The 13566-nt window shown below is 42.3% G+C and overlaps 1 protein-coding gene across 1 annotated transcript in view; it reads right to left on the minus strand.

The window, feature by feature from the left end:
- ppp4r4 (protein phosphatase 4, regulatory subunit 4) overlaps positions 1 to 12624 on the minus strand; it is a 139130-nt gene extending 126506 nt beyond the window's left edge. Inside the window, exons 1-2 of the mRNA XM_084150816.1 lie at positions 11438 to 12624; positions 9363 to 9436 (exon numbers count right to left, since the gene is read on the minus strand). Coding sequence (XP_084006942.1) covers positions 9363 to 9436; positions 11438 to 11542 — 179 coding nt within the window. The 5' untranslated portion in view covers positions 11543 to 12624. The remainder of the gene's footprint in view (positions 1 to 9362; positions 9437 to 11437) is intronic.
- Positions 12625 to 13566: the final 942 nt, after the last annotated feature.

Below are 13566 nucleotides of genomic sequence, written 5' to 3' on the forward strand. Positions count from 1 at the left end.
AGCACACGCTAGTGCTTTAGCAGCCCCCGAACTATCCTATTGCTGTTCACCGGACCTTATGATAACTCAGCTATACAGCTGATGCCTGCTGGACTGTTCCTTTTTACGGTACCACATCCTGTTTATGTTTAGCCTCAGCCCAAACTGTGTCGTCATTACCAGCTGTTGTCTTAGCTCTCTCAAATTACACCGTGATTGCTTTATGCCTCTCTCCCATCTCAATATGGTTAGCTTATTGTTGTTTCGGTTATTTCTAATTGTACTATTTCACTGTAGATCCCCCAGCCCAGCTAAACCTGCCTTAGATAGCTCCTTTGTCCCACCCCCCATACACGCGGAGACCGACTCAATTGGTGCCTCCAGTGATGCTATCTCTTTCATTGTTACCCAACGCTTAGGTTTACCTCCACTTTACTCATATCCTTCTATATCGTTGTCTGTACATAATGCCCTGAATCTTTTCTACAACGCCCGGAAATCTGCCCCCTTTATTCTATGTACCCAACGCACTAGAAGACCAGTTCTTAAAGCCTTTAGCCGTATCCTTATTCTAGTCCTCCTCTGTTCCTCCGGTGATGTAGAGGCTAACCCAGGCCCTGCAGCCCTCAGTATCACTCCTACTCCCCAGGCGCTATCATTTGCTGACTTCTGTAATCGCAAAAGCCTTGGTTTCCTGCATGTAAATATCAGAAGCCTCCTTCCTAAGTTTGAGTTATTCACTGCGTTAGCACACTCCGCCAACCCTGATGTTCTAGCAGTGTCTGAATCCTGGCTTAGGAAGGCCACCAAAAATTCTGAAATTTCCATCCCCAACTATAACATTTTCCGTCTAGATAGAACTGCCAAAGGGGGTGGAGTTGCAATCTACTGTAGAGATAGCCTGCAGAGCTCTATCATACTATCCAGGTCTGTGCCCAAACAGTTTGAGCTTCTACTTCTAAAAATCCACCTTTCCAGAAATAAGTCTCTCACTGTTGCTGCTTGCTACAGACCCCCCTCAGCCCCCAGCTGTGCCCTGGACACCATATGTGAATTGATTGCCCCCCATTTATCCTCAGAGTTCGTACTGCTTGGTGACCTAAACTGGGATATGCTTAATACCCCGGCCATCCTACAATCCAAACTAGATGCCCTCAATCTCACACAAATTATCAACGAACCTACCAGGTACAACCCTAAATCAGTAACCATGGGTACCCTCATAGATATCATCCTGACTAACTTACCCTCTAAATACACCTCCGCTGTCTTCAACCAGGATCTCAGTGATCACTGCCTTATTGCCTGCGTCCGTAACGGGTCCGCGGTCAAACGACCACCCCTCATCACTGTCAAACGCTCCCTAAAACACTTTAGCGAGCAGGCCTTCCTAATTGACCTGGCCCAGGTATCCTGGATGGATATAGATCTCATTCCGTCAGTAGAGGATGCCTGGTTGTTCTTTAAAAGTAATTTCCTCTCAATCTTAAATAAACATGCCCCATTCAAAAAATACAGAACTAAGAACATATATAGCCCCTGGTTCTCCTCAGACTTGACTGCCCTTGACCAGCACAAAAACATCCTGTGGCGTACTGCATTAGCATCAAATAGCCCCCGCGATATGCAACTTTTCAGGAAAGTTAGGAACCAATATAGACAAGCAGTCAGGAAAGCAAAGGCTAACTTTTTAAACAGAAATTTGCATCCTGTAGCACTAACTCCAAAAAGTTTTGGGACACTGTAAAGTCCATGGAGAATAAGAGCACTTCCTCCCAGCTGCCCACTGCACTGAGGCTAGGAAACACTATCACCACCGATAAATCTACAATAATCGAGAATTTCAACAAGCATTTTGCTACGGCTGGCCATGCTTTCCACCTGGCTACCACTACCCCGGCCACCAACTCTGCACCCTCCACTGCAACTTGCCCATGCCCCCCCGCTTCTCCTTCACACAAATTCAGACAGCTGATGTTCTGAAAGAGCTGCAAAATCTGGACCCCTACAAATCAGCTGGGCTAGACAATCTGGACCCTTTCTTTCTAAAACTAGCCGCCGAAATTGTCGCAACCCCTATTACTAGTCTGTTCAACCTCTCTTTCGTAACGTCTGAGATCCCCAGAGATTGGAAAGCTGCCGCGGTCATCCCCATCTTCAAAGGGGGTGACACTCTAGATCCAAACTGTTACAGACTTATATCCATCCTGCCCTGCCTTTCGAAAGTATTTGAAAGCCAAGTTAACAAACAGATCACCGACCATTTCGAATCCCACCGTACCTTCTCCGCTATGCAATCCGGTTTCCGAGCTGGTCATGGGTGCACTTCAGCCACGCTCAAGGTCCTAAACAATATTATAACCGCGATCGATAATAGACAGTACTGTGCAGCCGTCTTGGCCAAGGCTTTCGACTCTGTCAACCACCGCATTCTTATTGGCAGACTAAATAGCCTTGGTTTCTCAAATGACTGCCTCGCCTGGTTCACCAACTACTTCTCAGATAGAGTTCAGTGTGTCAAATCGGAGGGCCTGTTGTCTGGACCTATGGCAGTCTCTATGGGGGTGCCACAGGGTTCAATTCTTGGGCCGACTCTTTTCTCCGTGTATATCAATGATGTCGCTCTTGCTGCTGGTGACTCTCAGATCCACCTCTATGCAGACGACACCATTTTGTATACATCTGGCCCTTCATTGGACACTGTGTTAACAAACCTCCAAACGAGCTTCAATGCCATACAACACTCCTTCAGTAGCCTCCAACTGCTCTTAAACACTAGTAAAACTAAACGCATGCTCTTCAATCGAACGCTGCTGGCACCCGCCCACCCGACTAGAATCACCACTCTCGACGGGTCTGACCTAGAGTATGTGGACAACTACAAATACCTAGGTATCTGGTTAGACTGTAAACTCTCCTTCCAGACTCACATTAAGAATCTCCAATCCAAAGTTAAATCTAGAATCGGCTTCCTATTTCGCAACAAAGCCTCCTTCACTCATGCTGCCAAACATGCCCTCGTAAAACTGACTATCCTACCGATCCTTGACTTCGGCGATGTCATTTACAAAATAGCCTCCAACACTCTACTCAGCAAATTGGATGTAGTCTATCACAGTGCCATCCGTTTTGTCTCCAAAGCCCCATACACTACCCACCACTGTGACCTGTACGCTCTTGTTGGCTGGTCCTCAATACATGTTCGTCGTCAAACCCACTGGCTCCAGGCCATCTATAAATCACTGCTAGGCAAATCCCCGCCTTATCTTAGCTCATTGGTCACCATAGCAGCACCCACCCGTAGTCTGCGCTCCAGCAGGTATATCTCACTGGTCATCCCCAAAGCCAACACCTCCTTTGGCCGCCATTCCTTCCAGTTCTCTGCTGCCAATGACTGGAACGAATTGTAAAAATCTCTGAAGCTGGAGACTCTTATCTCCCTCACTAACTTTAAGCATCAGTTGTCAGAGCACCTTACCGATCACTGCACCTGTACACAGCCCATCTGAAATTAGCCCACCCAACTACCTCATCCCTATATTGTTATTTATTTTGCTCTTTTGCACCCCAGTATCTCTATTTGCACATAATCTCTTGCACATCTAGCATTCCAGTGTTAATACTAATTGTAATTATTTTGCACTACAGCCTATTTATTGCCTTACCTCCATAACTTGCTACATTTGCACACACTGTATATATATTTTCTGTTGTATTTTTTGACTTTATGTTTTTTACCCCATATGTAACTCTGTGTTGTTGTTTTTATCGCACTACTATGCTTTATCTTGGCCAGGTCGCAGTTGTAAATGAGAACTTTTTCTCAACTGGCTTACCTGGTTAAATAAAGGTGAAATAAAAAATAAAAAATTGAAATGAAAACGACTTTCTGACAAAATTAGAAATGTGTCATATCTGAAAATATAGCTAGCTAGACTATCTTACCCATATACATGGATGGACGCTTCTCCCTCTGTCACGGATGCCATGGTTGCCCTTAGTTTGAAGATGTAATCCGGAGACAGGTGTTTTATACAACAGCATCCTGTATGTTCTCCATCTCCTTAGCTATCATACTCAAAATTCCACCAGGCATTTCACTGATTTCAAAACTCTGTCCACCAGAAAGTGGATAGCAACACTTTTGCAGCTCTACTATGTGATATCTTTCAAAAAAGCTGCGTTAGAAAGGATTACCTACACATACGCCTAGTTTCCTTAAACAAGTCACATATATAGACAAGTGTGTGCCTTTCCAAATCATGTCCAATCAATTGAATTTACCACTGGTGGAATCAAGTTGTAGAAACATGTCAAGGATGATCAATGGAAACAGGATGCACCTGAGCTCAATTTCAAGTCTCATAATGAGGTTTTTATTAATTTAATCCATTTTAGAATAAGGCTGTAACGTAACAAAATGTGGAAAAAGGGAAGGGGTCTGAATACTTTCTGAATCCACAGGAGCGGAATGGGTGGAATGGTATCAAATACATCAAACACATGGTTTTCTATGTGTTTGATGTCATTCCATTCACACCGTTCCAGCAATTATAATGAGCCGTCCTCACCTCAGCAGTCTCCACTTATATACTCCTAACCCTAGACTCTGCAATTGATACTTTCATTTCCATGTTTATTTGAGCTAGCTGCACTCATTCCTCACTCATCCCTACTATATCTTGACATATCTCATTCTGTTGATGTCTTTCCTATGAAGGGTCTTCATTTTCATCATGTGAAAGGGTAAAGAAAATAAGTTTTATAACCTACCAATGGCACAGGGTTCGCACTTTCGTCAATTTCTTGTCAGATCGTAAATCACCTCAGGCTTGACAGCTGCAGTTCTCAAGTGCCACACAGATACAGACCAATATTGTCACTGGGGGGTACCCATACTTACTCAAGAAGTAAACAAACTCAGCATGACCGGTGAAAGTTTCTTATGGATTTTTAAGACCTTCATTATGTTTATGAATTTAAGACCTTTATTATGCCATGTGATGTGATCACATGCAACGCATCATTGCAGTTCATAAAAGAACTTGAGTACACCTGAAATGGATCACTCACACAGATAGATTAAGATAGCCAGCTAGCTTGCTAACATAAACACACTTCGGAAGCAGTAGGAAGTGCATGAACATATTATCCTGATCGTGTTATGCAGTGATGCTGACTAGTGAGTCCCCGATCATTTTATGAAGCGTCCATAACAGTCACATCCGTTACGCTTAGAACGAGTACTGTCAAAGAGAGAAAGGCAACCAATTACACATCACCTAAGCCCTTGATGAAAGTTAGCTTTGCATAGAAAATGTGAATTCAATCATACTTGAAACGCGTCTACAATAACTACTTTTCTTCAAAAACGTTACGGATGTGACACTGCCTGTCCAAATCAGCGTTCTATCTTTACTAGATTGTACATTTCTATACTAGCACTCAATGGACTAAAATTTGTTTGATATTGTTTCATTAACCTTCCGACTTGGTCAGAAACAAAGGGGGACAGATGTGAGTACCAAAACAAGTTCTGTGAACCATTGCCAAAAGCTATGAAATCTGGTTGACTGAAAAGCCTTATTTTGAGACTTTGTATCTTACCTTCCAGTAACAATAACACAACATTTGGAAAATTTAAAGGCCAACTGTAGTCTGTACTTCAAAATACACACATTCAAGGTAAATATGAAAGTAGTTTAATTAGGAAATTAGCTATTTAGTTTTTTCATGCTCAGATTGACCTTACCATTGAATTGCCACTTACATTTTAGTCATTTAGCAGATGCTCTTATCCAGAGCGACTTACAGTTTGTGAGTGCATACATTCTTTTTTAATTTTTCATACTGGCCCCCCGTGGGAATCGAACCCACAACCCTGGCGTTGCAAACGCCATGCTCTACCAACTGAGCTACATCCCTGCCGGCCATTCCCTCCCCGACGCTGGGCCAATTGTGCGCCGCCCCATGGGTCTCCCGGTCACGGCCAGCTACGACAGAGCCTGGATTTGAACCAGGATCTCTAGTGGCACAGCTAGCACTGCGATGCAGTGCCTTAGACCACTGTGCCACTCGGGAGAGCACTTACAGAAGAACAATAATAATAACCAACGGCAACAAATACAATAGGGTTTCTCGCAGCTTTGCTGCTTGATCCCCTAAAAATGCAATGTCTCACTCAGGACTCCAAATAAATCAAGGTCATTAGAAGGGGACACATGCAGGCCTAGCAGACGGCTAAGTTAGCATCGCACAGTGATCTCCACACATTCCCTGAGATCTCAAGAAATGACAAGCTAGCTTCTTGCTCCAGAAGTTTCCACGGTTTACTCAAGTGTGGTGTTGTTGGGAGGATGCAGATTCAAATGTTGGGTCTGCAGTGGCAGAGATGGACCCCTCTACACACATTCAATATGTAGTAACAGTCTATGTTCAATGGTTTGTAAACTCCCACATTTTCGAAACACAGCAAGACTTCTCCATGTGACTCATTTGGCAACTAAGTTGTTGCCTAGATGTCCAGTCAGGCATTTTCAATTGGCAACTTGAAGCCTAGATGTCCAGGCAGGCATTTTCCTATGTTCATTAGCTACGGCAGCGTCTCCCAAATTAGGTGTCGAAACCTGATTAGAAAATGGGGTCGCGAGAGAAACTCTGAAAAATTATATAAAAATGGGGTCATGGTAGGGATGTTAACGGTTAACCGTTAATCGGTTAGTTGCCGAAAATACATTTGACCGGTTATGCTATCGGTCTATAGATTAATTTGCATAGTTTTGATGAATTAAATTGCCGTGTGTGTATTTTTGTTAGTCATCATGTATCTTACTTATCACACACGCACAGCATACAGAGCCTAGTTTGAGGAGTGGAATGGCCTATCACCTGTCAGACAGCGTGAGAGCAGCTCCTCAAAAAGCTGGTACTGGAGTGAAACGTGCTTTTGTAAGCCCAGTCATTGCGCAACAAATAACAATTCTAAATGCAATCGCGTGTTAAAAACTGTTTTGATGGCCACAATGAAAAAGAGCTAGTATTTGTATTTCTCAATCTCAACTCGTAATTGAGATTGAGTGCTCCTCCCATTCGCCATTCGAGTGCATAGGCTATAGTCAACGGTAGGCTATAGTCAACGGTAGGCAGGCTATCAGCGAGTCACCTACCACTTTGAAATGGGAGCTTGAAGCAGTATAATTGTTTGAAACCTGAACGTTTTACTTTACTTCAAATACTGAGGAATGTCTTACTTTGCTTCAAAGTAGCCTAGCCAAAATCCAACCATAGAAACGTGGAGGCAATTATTTTATAGATTTCCTCATGCCATTAACCACCATCTCTCCTGTTCTATTGGTTTTCATATGAACTTTCTTTAGTTGTCCAGAAGCCAAAGGCACAATCCTAGTCATATTAGCAACCCATCATAGTTGTTGCTTTTAGAATCCCCCTCTTTCTAAGAGTCTAACAGAGATTTTCATCTCTGTTACATATGGAAATGCATGCATAAAGTGTGCTGTTTAGTAGGCTTGGGCGGTATACCCTATATACCGTATACTGTGGTATTTGGAAATAGCCACGGGATCGTTTTTCAATACAGTCAAAACTATTTATTTGAATTTCTTCAATAAATGTTCACTTGTGGCTACTTTTGTGGCTATTTTTCAGTAAATAACTTCAGTCAACGTGCGCAATACGTTAGGAGATAAAGCAGATTGTGTTCTTCATTTCACCTGTCACATTATTTTACATTATCAAGCTTACTGTAGTTGAGCCAGTCACGTTACAGTTGAGCCAGTCACGTGTTTGTTTGTAAATAGCACAACGGGAGAAAGCGGGAGAAGGTGAGTCCAGCTGTGTATTGACAAGGGTCACGTTTTATATTGAAAGTGAACAGTGTTTTATTGCTTCAATAGAGTGATCAGGGACGTGCAACTATACATTAGTGCAACCCATTCGGCAGAAAATAGCTTCATTTTCATCAGATGACAACAGAAGTGCAACCCTATTTGGCTGGCAGCCACACAAGTAAATGATCTTACAATGAAAAAGCAAGGTATTTTTTGCAAAAACGATGCATGGCCATCATATTTCTAATGTTTATCATAGAAAGAATGTAGCCAGCTACATCTGCTAATGTTTTGCTCAAAGTTAATCTTGCATTTTACTGGAGAAAAGTAGACTGGCTACACTTAGAAAAGGACAGGAGAAAAGCGCTGTTGATAGAATGCCCGTTTGTGAATTCTCATCTGAGTGGAGAAGTGCAACTGAAGCACAAAATGTGTCTGATGCCGAGCAGAAATTACAATAAGAAGCATTTTAGATCTGCAAGATATTTCTTAAGCGTTTTATATTTTCTCCCTGCGTCAAAAACAAAGAATTCTGCGTTAACGCGACCACTAAGTTAAACTTGCTAGTTATCTAAGTAAGTGGCTGAATTAATAAGGTGAAGGGGCATCATATTGTGTTAACTTTCTGCCATGTTTAAGAAGTCAAAGCCCTTTGGATGAGTTATCAGTACAGCTGCCACTGCTATCTTTTGATTTCCTTGCATTTTTTTCTCCTCTCTGTTCTCGGCCTGTCCATGGAAATTCACTAGTACTTGTGCTAATTTTGTTAGCATTCTGGTAATAGACGCCCAATTGGCTTTTAGCGTTTTCTTTGGCTCCCCCTTGTGTACTAAATCGGTAATACCGCAAATCCCGGGATGAGACAAGGACGGTATGCCGGTATGAAAATCTGGATACCCCCCAACCCTACTGTTTAGAACTGTGTTTTCCTGCAAATTGCATTTTGGCAAATGTTTGAAAATTACTTTTTATTAGCTGCTTCATTACAGCAGTTGCATGTTCAATAACAGGCTATAGCCTTTTGACTAAGACAATAGGCTTGCTATTGTTGCTTGTTTTGATTAATCTCTTAATGAAAAATGTCTGTTCTTTGTACGCATGCATAGTATTTTCTGTTGGTATTGTCATTTTATTGTTTGGAAAAAATTTAACTGTGTAGCTCAGTTGGTAGAGCATGGCACTTGCAACACCAGGGTTGTGGGTTAGTTTCCCACGGGGGGGCAGTATGAAAAAAAATGTATGAACTCACTAACTGTAAGTCGCTCTGGATAAGAGCGTCTGCTAAATTACTAAAATGTAAATGTAAAATGTTGACCGGTTAATGAGGGTTGGTTAGTCGGAAGCTAAATTGAACGAAACCCCTGAGCTAATGTTTATTGCAGACATCAGATAATAGCTCCACCTTGCCCTCTGACCGTATTACTTAGGCTACACCTATTCAATCATTTCCAAGCATTTTCATAAGGGTCTAGAGATTGTATGTGATTCAAAATTACTGTGGTCTCTTACAATAGCCCTTCATTCTTGACCCTTTACCTGAGGAGGTAGACTGCCCGCTCAATGTCATTCAAATCCTCATCCACGGTCAGCTTCTCTATCTCTTCAGCAGTCTGAAAGTAGAACAGTAGACAAAAGATGATCAGAGATTAAGCAGTTCAAGCCAAATAAAAACAGACATTGGACAACTTTATAAAGGACACATCGCCATCTACAAATCCACTGTGCTGGCGACCAAATCGATAACTAAGCAACTTATGAGCATGCTTACTCACTGGGCACAAAAGTCAATTCAACCTTTATTCCACGTTGGTTCAACGTCATTTCATTGAAATTACGTGGAAACAACGTTGATTCAACCATTGTGTGCCCAGTGGGTAGCGTACACACGCGTACACACAAGGACTCCATTATGTGAATGTGTGTGTGTGGATGGGAGGGAAGGTTATCTACATTCTGGCCCCTTCTGTCGCCTCACTGGCTCTACCACTGTGACTGGGCATCCTATTGCACTAGTAATTACCTGTTTACCCAGACTTGAGTGGGGGAGGAGGAGGGCAAATTTGGGGTTGATGTGGTGAGGGCTGGACAGGATTCTGATCACGGCTCTAAATTGACTCAGCGAGTCATAAGTAAGGGGGTTGCAGCGAGGCACGACAGACTGACTGCAGTTATTTCTCTCTGTCCCCGTTTGCTTGCGTGGGAGAGCATGCGTGGTGGACCGGGGGGAGTGTGGGTGTGTGTGTGCGTAGTCTCTTACGTTGAGGCTTCTCTCATTATCTGAGCCGCCTCACTCTGGATCCTCCTCGACACAGAAAACACCCGCCCACCTCGGAAGCAGCAGCCATGCATACACTATCCGATAGATTGAGGTGACCAACTCCAATGTCAGAGAATGAGAGCGTTAAAGTAGCCTAACCTTTTCCTCACTACCCCGCTGGCAGCCTAACAAGCATTTAAAGAGAGGAGGAGGAGAAGGATGGGACTCTTAAACCTTTATGCATTCCCTAAGGTTGGCCATGTTTTAATATCACATTTGCACCAAGAGGATCCACAAACTACAGCAGGGAGGAAGAAAAAAAACGCTTGGGGGCCGGTTTTGGCCCTTGGGCCGCCTCTTACCAAACCCTGAACTACAGCATAGAGGAGGGTGACTATTTTTGATGGAGAGGAAATCCTCGACTGTGCTGCAGATACTGTATGCAGTGGAGGAACGGGCAAGTGAGGGGGAGAAAGAGAGCCAGTGATGCAAATAGCTGACAGAAGCTGCGTCACAGGAGAAAGTAAACGTGTGGGCAACCCCGTTACATAGTCTGTTCTTGTGGTGATTTCTGCCGCGTTCAAAACAACTGGGAACTCGGAAAGCACAATTTAAGACAAATGGGACCTTGGAAAAAAAACTAGGTCAAATCATAATGTCAGTGATCTTCAGGTCGGACCTCTAGAAAGAGGCCCGAGTTCCTGACTTGAAATTCCAAGTTGGATGACCGTTCAAAACGATTTTTCCCAGTAGGAGGTGTTATTATAATTTTTTTAGTTCCCTGTTGTCTTGAACGCATTGAAGTCGGATATTTCTGACTTCCCAGTTGTTTTGAACGCGACATTGGTTCGTGCAAGTAACGATTTCACAGGGGTTGCCTACACTGATCCTGAAATGATAACTGTCGCTGCCGTGTCGCCAGGCTACAGTGCGATAGCATGTTCCATTGACTATTAGTGCGAGGAACTAAAAGTAATGACATAGGCTAAGTCATGACAATGGCTAAGTGTAGGCAGGTTCCTATGTTTTGCTGTAATAAAGCAGAACCATAACTAAAAAGAAAAGGAAAATATAAATGACAGATGAAGGTGACAATAAGCATTGTCCACATAGCTACATATACATTTTCAGATACATATAGGCTATTCGTAACATTAACAAACCTAGGCTTCGATATCAGAATATCTAATCATAGACTATAATCGTGTTCTTTACTGATGTATGAAATTATTTCAATAACATTTCTACAAAGATAATTTTCTCAAGAAAAAGGCATACAAAACATCACGCAGAAAATAGTGAACAAATAGTAGAAGCTAAATATTTCAAACACAGCTATGCACTTGTCAAATACCTTTAGACTCCTGCGTATAGGTCTTTCGATGAACGTTAACTCTTGCAGATCGTCTACCTGCCCAAACAGACTGGACTGGTTCAAAGTCATTTTGCTGACGAACATCTGTGTTTTTAGTGTCCTTTTTGGAATAGCTGTCGCAAGTGTTAAAGCCTTGTCATGGTCTTGGCTCCAAACTGTGAATGTGTAAGATGAATTCTTTGATTTGGGGAAAGCTGATCCACCCACGAGAAAGCTTATTTGATGTTAGCTAACGTTAGTGCCTTGGAACTTGATGGGTAGCAGTGGTGAGAGATGATGATGCTGAGTAACGTTAGTTCCAAGCACATCCGAAAATGCATGATCATCTTCCTCTCTGATTTGACAGCTTTCTATCTATGTTTAAATAATGAAAAACATATCCCACCTTGTCACTTACTATCACAAACAGTGATGCACTCAATTCCCACAAAAAGCTCTCATCAACTATGTTGGTTTGGCTACCTAGCTAGCTTTTTAGAATAACACGACCTAAAAGCTTGCTACAGTTACCTGGTGCCCTTAGAGACGTCGTTTATTATCTTGAAATAACAGAAGCAAATGTTTCCAAGTTCAGTTCCTATATTTGCGTAGTTTTGACCTGTTCCAAGTGACAGCATGACGAAGTCCATTTCGATGGATGAAAGTGCTTCATTGCTGCTGACTAATAAACAGCTGAGACAGATTTAGCCAATGCAAAACTCTACATGTAAACCGAAAAATAGTTTGCCAAAATAGCTACCGTCAGCTAGCTATCTTACAACAACATAACTACCAAAGCAAAGCTTTGAAATCCATCTACCCACAGATGCTACCTATCAAGAATCAAGTTAGCCTACTAACGTAGCTAGCTAACGCGTTACTGTAGCTAGCTAGCCAGGTTGGAGTTTACCTGAAGTAGAGTGAGTAGCAGATTATGCCCTTTTTGCTGTGCTAAAAACATTACTATCAACAACAGAAAATATATATCTCTACTCCAAGCTAACAAAAAAACAATGAAGAAGCATGTTATAGTTTACGCGTTCATTTGCCAGACACCTTGAAAATATCTCTCTCGACCCTGTAATTTTCAACAGAATCCACGCACACGCATATACTGTTTACACCACGGAAACGCACTGCAGCGACTAAAGAGGTTTCCATGGCGACGACATGGTACAGTGCCTGGCTGAAAGAACGTAATGCACCTCTTATCAAATTCTAGTCCAGTACTAGATAAGATTGAAAATAGTTCGATTTGGTATAGAAGCGTGAAAATTGCCACACTTGTATCATTTTTCGCGCTGAAAACCCCCTGATATAATGGAATTTCAGCAAAGCCTCTGGTCGGCCTTTAGCGTCCCCTATACGTCAATGTGAAAATGCAGTTACCTGCTTTTACTTTTTGGGTTTAGATGGCCCCAAAATAGTTTAAAATGTTTGTATAGGTCTTTGTTTTTACCTTGATGAACGCAACAATTGTGATATTCTCACTTTCAAAGTGGTGTATTATAATATGCCATTTTGCAGACACTTTTATCCAAAGCAACTTACAGTGTGTGCATACATTTTTACAAATGGGTGGTCCCAGGGATCGAACCCACTACCCTGGTGTTACAAGCGCCATGCTCTACCAATTGAGCTAAAGAGGACCACTTAAATACAAAGTTACCATTTACACTATAAAAAAGGTATATATCATACCTGAAGTCTACTGGTTACAATGACACATACTATGATATTGTATACAGTGTCACTTTTAGGAAATGTGACAGGAAACACGTCCTGTACTTGTCACTCTAGGTAAAATCATAGGAATGCATTATGTCCAGCAGGGAGATAGGTAACCCATTTGAACAAAATGCCTTTATGATGACACAACAAAACTTTTACAAAAAGCCAGGATGTGTCTAACTAAAGATGTCTACTTATAGTGTCATTGCACATTTAACCTATTACACTGTAAGGCAGCTGTTTCCAATATGGCCGCCAACCAGCTCCATGGGGCCAAATAGGACAGGTTTCACATGGCTGTGTTTACAAAAATAATGCCCAATGATGGCTTAAAATGTTGAGGTGTGGAGAACACAATAAAATGGCTTAAATATGCCATATATACATACAGTGCATTC

Source organism: Coregonus lavaretus, assembly GCF_964263955.1.
Source record: "Coregonus lavaretus genome assembly, chromosome: 33".
Classification (NCBI taxonomy): Eukaryota; Metazoa; Chordata; class Actinopteri; order Salmoniformes; family Salmonidae; genus Coregonus; species Coregonus lavaretus.